A 17,497-nucleotide genomic window follows, 5' to 3' on the forward strand; every position below is an offset into this window, starting at 1 on the left:
GGTTCTGGTGGGAGGGTTTTTGGTGTTGTTTCTTTTTATAAAAAACTATGAAAGGATTCCAGTGATTCTCTTACCAGAGCCTGGGGAAGCAGAAGAGAGCTCATCTGAGTTTATCTTGGAAACTGTTAAGCATCACCCTAAGGGCTGGAGGCCCTGAGTGCCACTGCTCTCCTGTGGAAATTCGGTTCTGCCACAAGCAGAAAGGTCATGCTTCACCCTTATGTTAGACAGCTTGTGTGTCCTGGCTTTCATGGGCCACCTTCCCCTTTTTCTCCTCCTTCTGCACAATGCGTTGCTTTCCCAGCTGGTTTCTCATACCAGAGTTCAGTGCATCCCCCCTCTGCTCCCCAGACCTCACCTTTGGGCTTTGTAAGACCTTAAAGAGAAGAGGTGAGAGCAGAGCTCCCTGTGCAGAGGCTGCAGAGGGACTGTTCTGCTGGGTTTCAGCATGCCAGTGTGAGCAGTGCTGCTCTGGGTTCCCATGGGGGCACCACTCCAATCCAGCTTAAACCTGAATGGTGCCTTGGGGAAGTTCTGCATCACAAGGTTCTGCAGCAGGGTCTGGAAGCATCTCCCTGCACTGCCCATGGGCCTGTCTGTGGGGTCTGTCTGATCCCAGGCTCTCAGCCGTGCTGGCAAAGGCTGTGTGCTGCTCCAGGTCGCATGGCTGCAGCAGATGCTGCTGAGATGGTGTGGAAAAATTGTGAATTCAGCAAACACTAAGTAGCACACGGCATTAAAAATTCACAAAGACATCTCTGAAACACAGACTCCCAAAGAAGCATTTTGATGAGCTGCAGCAGGGCTGGGTGAGTGAGGAGGGAGATCCTTCCCCAGTACTGTATTAGGAAATAGTCCAATGAACAGGTCACCCCAGTGGTCTGAGCATTTGTGGTTCTCAGTTTTCAATGAAAAACTGCAGCAGAGAGTTTTTTCTCTTCCTTTCCTATTTAGGAGCTCACTGACTTGTTCAGGTTTGCTGTGGAAAAGTAAACTAAAAATTGAGAGGCTGTCGTCAGTGTTCAGGGGAAGATATAAGGGTTAAACTGAAAGAAAACTTGAAATACTTTAGGTCTGGGATTTTCAAATGTTCCTTTGAAAGTTTTCTTTAAGAAGAGAAGCCAGATGACCCCATTTTTCCCTAGGAAAAAAATAAAAAAAACAACAACAAAAAAAACCCCACCAAACAAACTTGTAGGCATTTTTCCAATGACTTTGTCCTTCAGATACCCTTTTTTCCCCTCATCTTGGCTTTAGCCAAATTAAAGCAGGCTGGGTTAATCAGAGTCCCCGGGTCAGTGGCTGGGATGCTGAGCCAGAAGAAACTGGAGATGCTGAGGTGGGCAGGGGCCAGGGGTGCTTCACGACAGGAATCTTGAGTTGGCACACCAGTTTCCCTCTGCCTTTTGTGCTGGTGCCAGGGGGTTTGCCTGCTTTTGCAGCTGGCTCTGGGCAGAGCACAGAGCGCTGTGGGGATGCTCTGCTCAGCAGTGCCAGCCCTGACCTACTTGTGAAAGCTCCTGCTGCAGTGATTCTTGTTCTTCTCGTTTTCAGCATTTGTTTCATTTGTTTTTTTTCATTTGTACTTTAGTCTCTACTACATGGGTCATTGCAGAAAAGAGCAAAATACCTTATCTTTCTCCACCCTTAACTGAAAAGCTGGATAAGAGTTCTGGGGGCTTAATAACCTACTTTTGAAACAAACAAACTACAAAAAAATAAACAGAGAAGATGTTCATGCTGCAGCTTTGTTAAAAGTAGAAATCTGTGATTAAAGAGGTGCTAGTTGAATTTGCTGGAGCAGAAAAACGTATTTAGGTTTTGTTTTTTCTTTTCAGTCTTTTCAAAGCAGATGTGCCTTCCCTGCAGGACTGCTCTGTTCTGTGCTGCTCGGATGCTTTGCTGGATGAAAGAGTGTGGAAGAGACCTGCATTGTTTGCCTTAGAGATATTAAACATCTCTGACAGGGCTGAGACACCCATCCTGCCCTGGACAAATAGCTGGAGACACAGAGCATAGGGCTTACATTTTCACTGTGCAAATAAACGGGAAATGCTGAAGCTTATTAAGTGGAAGCATAAAAATAAGAGCAACTGTGGTGGATTGAGTGAGGTTTGGTTTGGCTGCTCTGCCCATGCAGCCATGGGGAGCCAGGATAGACCATGCTGGAGACCTGCAAGGGCATTCTGTGGGGAGGGACCACTCTACCTCTTATTTATACTGCAGCAGAGACTACCCCAAAAAAAAAAAAAATATTAGCTTTTGGCAAAGGGGTTTCTCAGAGAGGAACTATCAAACATGAGCAGCTGTTTTGTTTAGAGTCTGGAACTTTTTTTAACAGGGATTTTGAGACCATTGAATTTCAATAAATTAAACATTGCAGGAGATCAGTGTTGTAGGCTTCCACCTGGACTTCACAGTTCAGGAATTAACATGAGGAAACAATTAATTAATTGTGCAGGTTCTGCATTTGATATTCAAGCACCTATTGAGCCCTGGCACAGGGAGCTGTATGTCCTGTATGCTGCAGATGATAAAGCAGTAGGGAAACTTCTTCTGCCTTCTGAGAATGCAAATGAGGAATCTGCTTTTCGAGTTAGTTTAATTTGCTGTCTTCATCTCTGCACAGCTTGTTAGCTGAATGGGAAACTGTTGATGCTGCCAATGCAATCTGGATATTGTTTCATGGGACTGCAGAAAGCGATGAGTTTGTAGCTCTCTAATCTGCAGCAATTTGCTACTAATTTGTCAACAGTCAACAGCTCCAGTGGCCACCACATGGAAACAGCCCCACTGCCACTGCCTTCCTCTGGTGGGTGTTAGTGGGAGAGCACTGAGAGCTTCTCATCACTGCAAGGGCTTTACTAAGCACAGAATAGTGCTTATTTTACGAGGGGGAAATAAAACCACAGTAATCTGTTGCAGTAACAGAACCCAGGTTGAGTTTTCACACTTGCCCACGGCGCATTCCTGATGCTCCACCATCACACAGGACCCATCACAGTCATTGCACCCTGGGCACTGCTTTTGGCTGTTGTACTAAATCCTTCAGTTGGGTTGAAATGCAACTTCTGCTGTCAGAGATCAGAAAATCAAACCAGGTGTTATTGTTTTACCTGCAGCAATTCCCTTAGATGAACAATGTTTCCCTGGCTAGGGCAGCAGTTGAAATGCTCCCCATGGCTCCTGTCCAGGCTCTCCCTGGGAGAGGCTGCTGTTGTGGTGTGGCAGCAGTGATCCCCAGGAACAGCTCGCAGGGAGCTGGTGGCAGTGATCCCCAGGAACAGCTCCCAGGGGAGCTGGTGGCAGTGATCCCCAGGAACAGCTCCCAGGGGAGCTGGTGGCAGTGATCCCCAGGAACAGCTCACAGGGAGCTGGTGGCAGTGATCCCCAGGAACAGCTCCCAGGGGGCTGGTGGCAGTGATCCCCAGGAACAGCTCACAGGGAGCTGGTGGCAGTGATCCCCAGGAACAGCTCACAGGGAGCTGGTGGCAGTGATCCCCAGGAACATCTCCCAGGGAGCTGGTGGCAGTGATCCCCAGGAATAGCTCACAGGGAGCTGGTGGCAGTGATCCCCAGGAACAGCTCCCAGGGAGCTGGTGGCAGTGATCCCCAGGAATAGCTCACAGGGAGCTGGTGGCAGTGATCCCCAGGAACATCTCCCAGGGGGCTGGTGTCAGTGATCCCCAGGAACAGCTCCCAGGGAGCTGGTGGCAGTGATCCCCAGGAGCAGCCTCTGGCAGCATCACCAGTCTGTGCCCAGATCCAGTGTGGTGCTGCAAGCCCAGCCAAGAACAGCCTCAGCCTGGGGAGGTTCTCTCCCTGCCATGCCCTGGCCACACCAGGACCAAACTTTTGAGAGGCATTTTCGTAAGTTTTTTCTCTTTTGCTCAAACACTTGTCTCTTCCTCATTTTGAAGCTGAGTGCTGGGTATAATGAGCTGAAAATAGTACAAACCCTGCCTTGGCCCTCTGAAATATTCATCTATCTGCACGTTAAAAAAGCAAGCAGGAAGGCTGGTTAATGAGGAGCAGAGGGGAATTTGGGCTGTTTGGTGCCTGTTTTAGAACTTTCCAAGAAATCTGGATTTAATAGGCTGTTGCAGAGCTGGGGTGCACTGGAGTCAGGAGTGTTGACTTCTGCTTGATTGAAACTTCCTGATCAATCATCCCAGGTTTACTTTTTCTTTTAATGTTTCTGACAAATTTTAATGATAAAGTTTGAAAACTCTGGAGCTGGCAGTCTCCCTGGAGCTGGTAGCTCACAAATGTTTCAGCCAGCCCATTCCCACTTGGGCACGACACAGAACTACATACACTGCCTTTCTAAATCTGGGGTCTGAGCTGTCCTCAGTCAGAAGTGGGGACATTAATTTGGCAGGGGACAGTGTGAGGGCCCTGTATAGGCTCCAGTGTGTTCTAAGAATACATGAGGTTACTGTCAGTAAGGAATGGTGTCCCCCCACCTCTTAAGATGAAGCACCTGCTATCTAAGATGTTCTTTCTCTCTTTCCTGTTTTTCATGGACATGCATCCACTGCTGCTCTTCCAGGAGAGCTGTGTGAGCCCCATGGGCTGGGTTTGCTGCTGTCTAAGCACTGAGCTGCTCCTTAAACTCAGTGGGATACACAGAACATCCAACCTCTGCTGCAGCACCAGAGCAGCTGTGCCCCTGCTGAGGCTGTTCCAGCAATTTCCTGGGAGTTTCTGTTGCACTCTCCTGGTCTGTCTGGGTGCAGGAGGGAACTGTAGCTTCAGGGACTGATTTGCAGCAAAATGAAGCTTTTGCTGCCCATCTGAAGATGGAAATAAAGTAAACCATAGAATCATAGAATGGTTTGGGTTGGCAGGTACCTTAAATCTAGTTCCAATCCTCTGGCATGAGCAGGGACACCTTCCACTGTACCAGGCTACTCAAAGCCCCATCCAGCCTTGCACTGAGCACTTCCAGGGATGGGAAGTGACCTGATAAGCTTCAGAAGTGATATTTCAACTTGTCCCTACAGAGAAACTCAGGTTTCCCTCCTCGCTGCTGAAGGCCAGGCACTGGTGTGTGTGTGTGAGCCATCCTCAGCCAGCCTGGGCAGAGGGGGCTCTGGAAGATGTCACCCAGACTGGCTTCTCAGAGGCTTTTTTCTTCAGACATGGTGAAGATCACTTGGAGTTCAGAAAGGCATGAGCTCCCTCAGATCCCATATTATTCCTGAAGGGAAGCACACCAAGTGCTTCAGTGGTTTTACATCTCTGCCCATCACCCCAAGACTTCTGCCTCTCAGCAGAAATCTCCCCCAGTGGGAAGCTCCTGGAGGATCACCATGGCATGGCAGGAATGAGAGCCTTGCAACAGCTTGAAACCATGCATAGCTTTTGATGTGTGAGTGGGGAATTGCAAAGGAGTCTCCCAAATAAACCCACTGCTCTGCTTTGATGTGGCAGGGCTCAGGAGCAGATTTAAATTTCTCTCTGTGATTCCCAGGCCACCTCTATTCTGCACACAAAGAAATGCTTAACCTTGCAGGGAATTATGTATCACACTGCAGTTTGCTAATGCATAAAATTATCTATTTTTTGCATAAGAAATTAGCAGCTATGCTATTTAATAATTTACTATAAGTATCCAAATATCAGTTTTGTTCCTACTATTTATTTTATTGTATTTTTCCTTGGCTGTAGTAATTCTTGTCCAGAATAGTTATTTTTAGGGCACTGCAGGAGACAGGTTCTGCTCTCTTTTAGCAAGATCTCTCTGCAAGAATTTTGCCTTAAATGCAAGGAAAAAGTTTTGAAGTCAGGATTTACTGCTCTGGGATGGTTGAAGCACAGAGTGATCCTGTATTAACAACAAGCTGTGCTGTCTTTGTGTTTCATTTTCACTTTAGATGAAATATTTAGAGAGGCTGCTAGTGGTTCATGGGCTTTGACAGGGGTTTAGTAGAGGAAAGTTTGCTGATGTTTTTTAAATCCTAGAATGATCAAGGTTGGAAAAGTCCTCTAAGATCACAGAGTGCCCTTGGAGTCTATCACTGTGTCCCCAAGTGCCACATCTACAAGTCTTAAATGCCTTCACAGATGGTGATCCCACCACTTTCCTGGACCATCTATTTCAGTGCTTAACCACCCTTTTAGTAAAGAATTTTTTTCCTAATATCCAATCTGTGCAACATGTTTCAGGAAGGTGACTGAAGAAGGGGTCTGCAACAAGGCTGCCTGGACAATAATCAGAAATTGTGAGGATCAAGTGGTATAGATCAAAGGTTGATGATGTTGCAACCACTTCTCTCTGCACAATCTCCTCTAAAACAGAAATTCTAATTTTGTATAGCTGTGTCTACAATGTCACATATTACACCTAAGAGTTCAAATTAAAAAAGAAAGTGTACATGTGGGGAGGGGAGATACTGAAGGCAGTTTAATGAAGAAGGAAGTAGATGTTCAGGATGACAGAGAGGAGATGAGACTGAGTAGCAATGGAGAGAGCAAGGCAGGTGTTTGAATATGTGGAGATCCATAGCCTTTGGGAGAGATAAGGAGGCTGTTTGGGTCAGGAGGCTGCAAGCTCTGCACAGGAACCTGCTGCTTGGCTGTGCTGGCCTGTGCTTGTGGAGCTCACAGGGCAGAGACTTTAAATGAGTACATAAATCAAAGGTGCTAAAAAGCTATGGTTGTTCAGAGTCAGTCATCCATTTAATAGCACCCAATATAAAAAGGCAGTCTCAGGTCAACTAAGATGAAAAACACCTGAGAGGCAGTGGCAGCTGTGTGTCTGGAGCTAAGCTGGGTCTGCTGATGGCTGCAACAGCTTGGAAACAGAGATCCCCTGATGGGGGAGAGTGAAGGAGCAGAGGGGAAGGTACGTCCCCAATCTCTTCAGCAGCCACTAGAACAGCAGTGTGTTATCAGCATTATTCTCATACTAAATCCAAAGCACAGCACTGTACCAGCCTCGAGGAAGAGAATTAATTCTATCCTAACCAAAACCAGGACACTCCACTATTTATTTATTTAATACTGTATATTTTTGGTCCATAGCCCAGAGGTCTGCTTTGTGTTACAATGCTTACCTTGATGCACAGCCATCCCCCAGCCTCCCCTCCAGCCCCCCTTGGCTGCCCAGGCTGGAGCCCAAGGAACCCATGGAGAATTCACCTGTTGCCTCTCAAAATGAATTTTTTGCCAGGTGGTTGCTTACTGCAAGCTCTGGTTTCCTTGCCTGAGTGTTTCCCCACTGCTCTGCCCTAAGCCAGACCAAAATGTTCATGTACCCAGGGTCCCAGGGCTCAGATCACCTGCAGTTCCCATCAGACACTACAGAGCTGAAGCACGTGGAGGGGCTGACTCAGTGCTTTCCTTGTGCTGCCACAGATGTGAGGCAAGTGCATTGAAATCAGCTATTGACATTCATTTTCTTTTTAAACTGAGAGCTAATAACTGGCTAGTGAGAGGAAAACTGAAACACGTTACCTCCTGTTCTCTGGAGGAAAGTGGTGGCTGGAGAAAGCTCTGTGGGCTACAGGCATTTCTGTCTGAATCCTCTTCTAACTGTTTGGGTGACTTTTGGTATAACCCCTATTAAGCAGCAATTACATTGAACCTAGCCAGGCTGTTTACACCCTGGGGAAGTCTAATTCCAGCACTTAATTTATAAACAACCAGGAATTTCTGTGGAAGGCATTCCTAGATACCTGTGATCAAAAGTCCAAATTCAATATAAGGGGTGAGCACAGAAACCACCACCTCCCACACACACACACATTTAAATCAGGTCATTACAGCAGGGTGAGAATTATGTGGGGAAAAAAGTAGAATCTTCACAAAAGATAGTGAGAGAAAATGTGTTATATCAGTGCTGCCTGTCTTGCTACCTATCAGCTTACATTTGATAACTATCTATAGCTGCCATTAAAAATAATTTCAAAATTACTTCTAACTCTAGGATGACAAAAGGCTTGATTTCATGATAAAAGCTGAGCAGCTTGGGGAAAATTTTGGCATGCTAATGGACACTGCTTAATGCCCAGGCAATTTCTGATGGGAATGAGGTGCAGTTTTCTGACTACAATTGAAATCCCATTTTTCTCCAGTCCAGGTCCTAGAGGGAAGATTCCCAGCCATTGTCTGCTTGGTGCATGCAGCATTAACCATCACCCTAGACAAGAACCAGGCTTTAAGTCATGCCTCAATATCTTATACTGATGTGGTAATTTTGAAATGAAAGTCTCTTTTCCCCTATTTTAATGGAAATCAAAAGGCTAATTCAGTCACAAAAAGGATCCTCAGTCCTTCTATCAAGTGCCATTCACAGATTTTGGTTATGTCCCAGTTTCAGTTGTACCACAGAACTTCATCCTATGCTGCAGAGAAAAAAGTAGAAGCGTAAAATTGGCTAAATATTGTGTTTGATGAAATCTGTGCTTTGATGAAGACAAAAGTTAGCCGAATTCCCAAAGAAGAGGCAATCTTTACTCCTGGGGTGAATGACTAGGGAGGGGAATTGGCTAGCTTCTTAAGGGATGTTCTTTCATTTGCTTTGTGCACCCAAAGTTTCTCTAAGGCCTCATCCAGGCCCAGGAAAGAAAGACATTCTGGGAAGATAAAAATCCCAGAGGTTTTCGTGAACTGATGGCACAGAGAAGGTGGTGATGCTGGAGGCAGAGCTGCCTGTGGCAATGAGGAGTGCTCTGGGCTGTGCCCCAGGAGCTGTCCTGGGCTCACTGGCGGAAGATGGAAGACACCACCTCAAAACTGTGTTCATGGGATCATGCCCAGCACACAGAAAAGCATTTATCAAGTGTTTTTCAATGAGTTGGGTGAGCAAAATCCCAGATCCTGAAGTTTAATCCCTGTCTTTGTGACTCTGTCCGCTTCTGTGCCAGCCTTTGCATTCCTGTGCCAGCATCACCCAGCAGGACCCACCAGCATTCCCAGCTGGCATTAGAAATGCACAGGAGTGTTTCAAACAGAGATTATTCCTAAACTGGAAACATCAGTATCTCTCTCAGGTTATCTACTTGCTGTGGTACTGACCCTTGGGAAAACATCTGTGCTGGACATTAGTTAAGTTTCAAAATTATGGAGCCATTCTGTAAATTTCTTTCACTAGAAAATTACTGTAATTGTAGTAATTTCCTTGTAATGGTGTGTGCTACATCTCATTAGGAAAGGCACTTGCAGGGCTGCCTTCCACCCAAACTTGGGCTGTGCAGCTCCTGCAGAGCCCCCGTGGCTCTGCAGCTTCAGCCAGGTCTGGGGGTGAATCACCAGCCCTGCTTCCAGCTAAATGCAATTGCCCCCAGCAGAGCACTGTGAGGCTGGAATTGAAGTGGGTGGATAAGATTTTTGCCTGAGTCACTGGTGAGGAGCTGCAGATGATTTTTGGGGCAGGCTGGCTGATGCAGAGGACACACCCCTTCTTTGCCCAGTGGAAAGGGTCATCACAGATCAGATCTGTGGGGTTGCAGGTAATTTTTCCCAATAAGATGGAAAGCTCAAGCCCATATTCCCCTTTGATTAAATAAATAAAGTCCCTCCTGCTGGCTTCTGAGGGGGCTGGGTGACAGGTTCAGGGTGGAAGCCAATCCCTGTTCTTGCTGGCTCATGTATCTGCACATGAATACCCTCAAGAAATAAGAAAAAATAGTTATCATTTTTATTCACAGGCCCCAATAAAATCCAATTTACTTACCCATAGCTGTTGGACACTTGCAAGTAAGCAGAGCTTAGAGCATTTTAGAGCTCACAGAGCAATAAAAGTAAGTAATAAAGTACAGTCATAATAACAGCTAGAAAATATATTCATAATATACCTGGAAAATACATGAGCAGTCTCAACCTCATGTAATTGAAAACAGATTTAGCAAACTCAGGCTCAGAACAGTGACCTTATTTTGTAGCTGCTTTAAGCCATTTGTATCACAGAGTGAATTTCCAGAAACTCAGCCACCAGATTTCCTATACTTTGGACGATTTATGATCTCAGTTTGATTTTTCCCTGGGCTGTGTTAGCGAGTGAGAACAGCTTGATTGTGTGAGTTAGAAGGTGTAGAAGCCACTTCTGGACTCCTCACATTTTCATGACAGCAAATGGAGATATAATAACATCCCAGTTGGGGCTTTCTGATGCTCTCTCTTATGTCCTTCTCTCTTCAGTTAGTTCTAACTTTGATAACTCTGTTGGCCTGGTAATTTGCTTTGGTCTTTGCCTGTGATTGAATTATTTTGAAAAGCTAGGGGAAAATGAAGATTGCACTCTCAGGAAGAAACGATGGCAGGATAGCTATGGCCTGATTATCTCTTTTCTCAGCCGATCAGTGCAAGGAAGGCAATTTCTAGTTAGTGGCACTTGTCCTGGCTGGCAGCTGGCTGTTAACTTCAAGTGCTGACTTTAAAGGGGAGGGAGGCAGTCAGTGGAAATAGGTTGCCTGACTTTAGTATGGTTGCCCAGATAAAAAAGTCACAAATTTTTGTGTAGATCTAGATGTCTATATTTTAAGATCTTTATGATCTAGATCTCTTTGAGATCTCTAGGTCTTAAAAATTATGGAATCTTTATTTGGTTTAGTAAGATAAGGTAAAGAATTTCAATTTTTCCCTTACGTTCCTGTCAAAAGTAGCTCCCAGGGGCTGAAAGATCCCAGAGCAGCTCTACAAGGCAGAGTGTGGATGAAGCTGAACCAATTGAGGCTTTGCCTGTCCCTTGGAGAATTTGTACCTCCTGAACCCAGCAGCTTTCTGCACAAAGCTGCTTTTTGGAAGTCTTATCCATTCTCTACTGAGTGTAGACACTTCTGCTGTCAGAAAAAGCTGGGACTGTCCTGATAAGGCTCCTGCTGGACCACAGTGTCCCATCAGCTCTTACTTATCACAGCAGCTGCCAGCCAGGGGACCTGGTGTTGGTACCATTGTGGTCAGTCCTCCTCACCCAGGGTTTTTTAACAGTTTAATCTGAACTCAAAAATCCAAGCCCCTCTCTTCTGCTTCCTCTTATCACCCTGAAGTTTCCTGAAGGCATCTTTGCCTGCTGGGCTCCAGAAACCCAGGCTCTCAGGCTGTTCCACAATTATAGATATGCAGCTCAAGGATTATCTCACTATTCAGAAAGGCTTTTGCTTTGTGTGTTTGCAGACAAGTATTCCAGTTTATATTAAATAACCATCAGCTTTAAGCTGACTGGTACTTGGTGCTGGTGGTTGGGGGGAGGTGAAAGTCCTGAGCACTGCTTGCAAATAAAATTGGTACTTTTATTCAAATTCAGTGGGGTCAGAATGCTTTTATTCAAGCAGTCCCGTAAGGTCTCCGGACAATAAAAATTAAATAAAACTCACTGTCACCTCCTTCTTCGTCTAGATCCTTACATCATTCTGTTTTTTCATTACTTCAGGCTGTTAAATGGCAACAAAAATTTAGTGCATGTTGGTTTGCAGTGATCTGACCTGTCATGGTAGTTGGTATCTGTCTACCTGTCCTCTCTGGAGCACTCTGAAATAGGAGTCAGAGCAGACTTTTGGCACAGATTTTAAGCAAGGATATTTCAGAGGCTGCAGCAAAAATGCATCCTGGAACACATTACTAAAAAAAAAAAAAAAAAAGTATCAAAAAACCCAGAGTAAAACAAACCAAAAAAGAGTAAAATGAAAGACAGAAGTTACAAGATATAAACTAGATAAAGGGTGTGGATTTTTTTTTTTTTGCCTTAAACTTAGCAAAACCTTTGTGTTTTTCAGAGTTAAGCAAACTGTAAATTCAGATCAAAGTACTCTCTTGAAAAAAAATCCACTTCACTTTACAGTTTCTCTTTCCCAGTAAGTTGGTTTATGTGACTTTCCTGGGAATTTATTTCTGCTGCCCTGTGTGTGGAAGGACAGTTTGAAGGTGAACAAGCACTGATTTATGGTTTACAATAAAGTGTTCTATATATAAAGAATTGTTTAGCCCTTGTGGGATAGAAAAGCTGTCATCCTTTTGATCTTGGTGCTTGAAGACATGCATTCATTGCCAGTCAGGATCAGAAGAAACCAAACCTTGATCTTAGCTAGGATACTGCAAAAATAGGAGCTGAGGGGGAAAAGCTCCTTATGCAGTTGTGCAACATGGAGAAGTGGAGATGGGTGGTGTGGCTGGGCTGCTGCTTGGACACAGCCTTTTTATCTCCTCCAGGGACAGAGGGGCACCACAGGGTGAACCCCCAGCTGACACTGCTGGGATGCTTCCAGCAAGAGGTTCTTGCTGAAGTACAGGTGCTTTGCTGTTCTGTAATAAGAAATAGAGAGCAGATTTGGGACCCATTCCCTGAGCTGTGCATTGCTATTCTGCACCCTGCCTGCTGCAAAAAGGTCACCTTTTGGGGAAGGAATGGGGAAAAACAATAAAGACAGCTGGATTCTGTCTGCAGCCATTGTGGTGCTCTGGAAATGGTGCCCTCTTCACCCAGTGTTGCTGTAGATGGTTCTCCTGCTGTGTTCCTTTCATAATTGCCAATTAAATGGGCATCTTAGACTCAGTTTATCACTGTTCTAAATATGTCTATGCCAGGCAAGGGAAACTGGGTTAGCATTTGGCAGTGCAGGTATGTTATAGGAGCAGCAGACTTACTTTGGGGAAGAAATATTGACGTGTATGTGGAGAGTTGGCTAATTTTTTCCTCTAGCATCATTTCCTGGAAAAGAAACAATAGGGTTTATTATTGATTTGATTAAATAATAAATGATACATTCTCCTACCATGAAGTAGGCAGAATTTGCAGTCTGTGACTCTTGTGTGGATATGAATGGAAAGATTTTAAATAATATGTGACCTGGGGTAGTTATTCCCCCCCAGGCACTGCTGCACACCAGAGTGTGGTGTCAGAATGTTGGACAAGAAATGATAAATTAAAGTTTCTTTTGTCTCTCTCCTGTTGCTTTATTGCTGAACTCCACAGGAGCTTTCTCACAGCCAGCTCTGTTCCTGTCCACAGAGCACAGAGAAAGGCTCCAGATTTATCAGTGAAATGTCAGCCTTTGTCACCTTATCAGTCAAACTTGTGAGAGTCCTTCTTTTAGCCCCTTGGATGAATTTGATCATTTCTTTTTCTTCTTGGCCATTTAAGGAGTCCATAGGAGCCTCAGTATTAAATGAGCACCGGGACCAATATATAAAATAACAGATAAAGTCTATGGCCAGATTTCCATGCCAGTGAAATAGCTTAATTTAATATTTCTGTCAAGAGCAGGGAGATGGACTGTGCTGGAGAAAATGCAGAGGTGACAAGAGATACTGCTGGGTCTGCTGTAATTCCAGCCCAGGGTCTTTTCCTGTCTAGTAAATGTCCCTTAATGAGCATCCTGCATCATTTGAACATAGGGTAGACAAAACACTCCATAATTTCTTAAATGTAAATTAGTTTTAGGATGAAGCTCACCAGTTTTTCCTCCTTTGGTTTGAGCCATGCTTTGGCTTAATAGTCTAATTAGTAGCCAATGGCCAGTGCATCCATACCCAGGAGCATCTTCAGCTGCTCCTGGGTCAGCCAGAGCTGCAGGGTCCCACCCTGAGTGAGGCCTGTGAGCTCTGCTTTGGCTGAGGGCCAGTTTTGCAGAAGCACTTGGAGATAATTTTGGTGTGAAGCTATAAATCTGTAAATAACTTGATTTTCAGCCTTGCCCACTTCACTTTGCTGTTCCCTAATGGCAGCTGTGTTGCTGTTTGCAGATGATGGGAAGCTGTCCCTGGAGGAGTTCCAGGCCTTCTTTTCTGATGGGACACTCAACGAAGAGGAACTTGAGAAGCTCTTTCATACCATTGACTCAGACAACACTAAGTAAGTTCTGTGTGCTGATACCCTTCCATTGCACAGAGCCTTTGGATCATGGCAGGGGTGTGAAGGAGCAGTGCTCCGCCTCTGCACAGGCTGCAGGAGTGCAACTTGCTTTGCAAAACTCTGTAAAATCTCCATTTCTGCTTGGTTTGTGTCTAATCCTGACAGCTATTATGATTTCTTTTGTCCTGGTGGTTTTTTCAGGCCATTTCCAGTAGTACAGCCTGGCCTTTACAGCATCTGAAATGATGCTTAGTTTAATGTGGGCATTTAAATGCCTCTTTACCTTTTTCACTTTATCTAAAAGCTTTGCTGTGCTATAAAAGGCAGCAGTGTGAACCTGTCTGAGCACAAACCTATCCTGTCTCTTTGTGATGTCTCTGTATCCCTGCACCTGGCCTATGCCTACTTCACTTGCAATCCAAAAAATCCCCTGGAAAGTAGTGATTGTTCTAGCACTTAAGGAAACGAGCCCCTTTATCTTCAAGGTGAGGTTCTTCCCCAGCCCTGCAGCCACTGTTGTGGATGCTTGGCCTCTGCTCTGGTCCCCACAGCCCCAGGTGCCCCTTCTGGCCACACAAAGCCTGGCCAAGGCAGCGAGGGCTGGACCAGAAGCAGCCCTGCACTGTCAGCATCGTGGCTACAAGAGCAGCAGGGAAAAATGATGGCAGTGGAGGGCTCTAGGTGTGCCTTTAGTTTGACACAACACCAAAGTTGAAGTTAATATGGCACCTGAGTGCTCTCCCTGAGCATCCAACACCTGCAGGCTGTGCCAGGCTAGCAAATCCAGTTGACAGACTCGTTAGCAGCTGATGTTTCTTTCCCTCTCTCTGTCTTTGCTGTCTCTCCCTCAGTGCTCCCTCTGCCTGCCTTTGCCTTTGGTGGGGTCTGAGGTGTTTGTGAGAGCCTAACAGTGTCTGGTGCAAGCAGCATTTGGGATCAGCACAAATCCATGGTTTTCTGGCAGGAGCTCCCTGCCAGCAGGTACCAGCAGCACCAGCACAAAGGGTACAACCCTCTGGTGGGTTTTCCCTTTCTGAGAGGAAACTGTCTTCAAAAGCCTGAGTGGTTTTGTCTATTTGAAAATATAAATGAAAACCAACTTTGAGTCATGTTCCAGTGTGACTCTTATTCCTCTGGAGAGAAAACATCTGTCAAAAAAACCAAAGAAAAGAGAATCCAATTTCAAACGAGAAGTCTCGAAGCAAGTGATTGAAATGTAATAATCTGGTTAATTATAAAGCCTTCTGGCAGCAGGGAGATGGAGTTTTGCCCATGTGAGTGGTGCATTTTTTGCCACCCATCCAAAAGATCCAGTGATTGTGCTGGAGGGCACTGGCACCAAAGCAGCAGCTGTAAAACTCATCAACACAGTACAGGGACTGCTGAAGAATTTCCAAGAGCAAAGTAAATGTGAGGGTTCTCAGAATCATGTCTTTTCAATGCGTGTACTTCCCAAAGTTTTCCAAGGTTGAAAATATCAAAGATCAGCTTGATATTTACCTTTCCCTGAAAAAAAAAAAAAGTTTAGTGATCTTATTACTTAAACTCTCTGGGAAAGTTTAGTGACCTCATTACTGGAACTCTCTCCATCCTTTCTAAAGGCTCTTCTTCCACAGGCATTGAATAGGCACTGCCTCATGCTTTGTGGGTCTATTTATGATGCTCCCAGAATAGACTCTGGGACTTGGGTGCTCACCTGCCTCTGTTCTGAAATAATTTATAGCTTTGCCTGAGCTGAGGAGTGCCCTTTGGAAGGATGCAGATGGTTCATGTGCAATCCAGGGCACATGGGGGTGAGTGTGGGGATGGTTCTCCTGGTCTCCTTGAAATGGGAAATTTGATTGCAGCCCATTTTTTGCTTGGGGATTGTAGGGAATTTGCAGCTTCTCCAAGCCTTGGTAAGGGATGTCTTCTGAACTGGACAGAGAGAAAATGTGCCATTTGTAAATGCCACGCAGCAGTGCTGCTGGCAAGGAGTCTTGCTGAGCAGCTCCCAAGCGTGACAAGAGCTCCACAATCCAGCAGGGTTTGTCTCTAGCCAGGCTGCCTTGATGCAGTCATCAATACCTGTTAGGGACTGATACTTGCAGAGAGCAGTGGAGCATCTGCTCTTCTTGGCTGGAAGGAAAAGCAACGAGTTGGTCACACTTCCAAGTGAAACCCTTGCATGAATTGGCAAGGTTTTTTATTTATTGATTTAGAAAGTATAGACATCTACAGCAAATCTGTCAAGTTGGGGAAGGAAAATATTTCTTGATTTTAATCTGCAAGAGCTGTCTTAGTCTTCAGAAAACCTATTCAGAGCCAGGCTTCCTTCTGCAAAATTGTTTTTCACTATGAACTGGGTAGTTTGCTTGATGCAGTCTTGCATCCAGTGCAGTCCTTCAATTCCAAGTCATGTGTGCTCTCCACCTTGCTGTGCCTTTGGGCACCTCTCAGTGAACTGGCAGCTCTGTGGGAGCCTGGGCAGGGGGATGCTGCCTCCAGGCACTGGGGCTGCAATCTTGCTGCTGCTGCCCCTGAGTAACAGGAGTGGAGTGGAGCTTTCCTTTTTCCATTTTACAGGGGAACATAGAAACAATATTAACTTGATCTTTCCCAAAGGTTATTTGAATTACAGTTTTTTGCTATTTGCTAGAAGTTAATTTACTTTTAAGTTTTTTGAAACTCTGATTTATCTCCCCATGTTTTTTAATATTGGCATTGTGTTTATTTAGTGTGCAAAGCAAAGTTTGCTATTGAGATTACATTAGCAAGAGTAGAAAATGAAGAAAATTATGATCCTGCTGATTATTAGTAATTGCTGCTACCAGCCAATTACAAAATGTTGATTCAATTTCCTGGAGTATTTTTAGAACCAGAGAGCTGCCTTACTGGAGTAGATAAAATGAATGTCTATACCAGTTTCTTGACTGGGATTAGCTGGGGAGACAGTGGAAAAGAGAAAAGCTGGGCAGAGGAGTGGCAGGATGAGGTGGGTTGTGGATGAAGGAGTAGCTGAGCTGCTCTGCGGAGTCAGTCCTGAGGTGCTGTGGCTGGAGGAGTCTGTGCTTCTGTCCCAGAGCCCAGAGAGACCCCACTGACAGCAGAGTGCACTCAGCAGGATGCTGAACTGAAAGGGGAGTTCCAAATTAATTTAATAAATATTGGTTCTTTTGGGTTATTATTCCAAAATAACCCAGCAGCATTAATGAGCTTATTCCATTCTTCTTGACTGCCTGGGAAGTGTCTCTAGGGCATTAAAGGTGTGGGGTGCTGGGGATGGCCTTCAAACACCCACCCCAGGTTTTATTACCAGCTATGTCCATGCAAGAACTGTGCTCTAAGTCCCATCATCACCCAATCATTCATTGGCAGCAGGAACATGCAGAAGGTGTCATGTGTTTCTCTTGGCGTTTTTTGGCAGAATTACATTCATGAAGCTGCTGTTACTTAAAAACAGCAAAAAAGTAGCATTTTTCTCTCTGTTGCTCACACTCTCTAGCCTCCCTTCTCTCTCCCAGCTACAGCTGGGGGACAAGAACAAGACATTGCTGGGTAGTTTTTCATCACTGGTTTTAGCTGTTATTTCAGGGAGTTTCAGCAGTGCTCTTTGGGGAGCTGCCTGAAGATTACTGGAGAGATAATGATATGTTACAATTAGCACCAAAGCTATTGGAACAGCACAAATTATGTGCAATATATGTGCATGTGGTGTATGGA

The 17,497-nt window shown here is 45.2% G+C and overlaps 1 protein-coding gene across 1 annotated transcript in view; it reads left to right on the plus strand.

Annotated features, from left to right (window-relative positions):
• Nucleotides 1-17,497, plus strand: part of NECAB2 (N-terminal EF-hand calcium binding protein 2) — a 73,294-nt gene that overhangs the window by 23,029 nt on the left and 32,768 nt on the right. Inside the window, exon 3 of the mRNA XM_002191161.7 lies at nucleotides 13,687-13,795. Within this exon, the coding sequence (XP_002191197.5) occupies nucleotides 13,687-13,795 (109 nt within the window). The remainder of the gene's footprint in view (nucleotides 1-13,686; nucleotides 13,796-17,497) is intronic.

This window comes from Taeniopygia guttata, chromosome 11, assembly GCF_048771995.1.
Source record: "Taeniopygia guttata chromosome 11, bTaeGut7.mat, whole genome shotgun sequence".
Lineage (NCBI taxonomy): Eukaryota > Metazoa > Chordata > Aves > Passeriformes > Estrildidae > Taeniopygia > Taeniopygia guttata.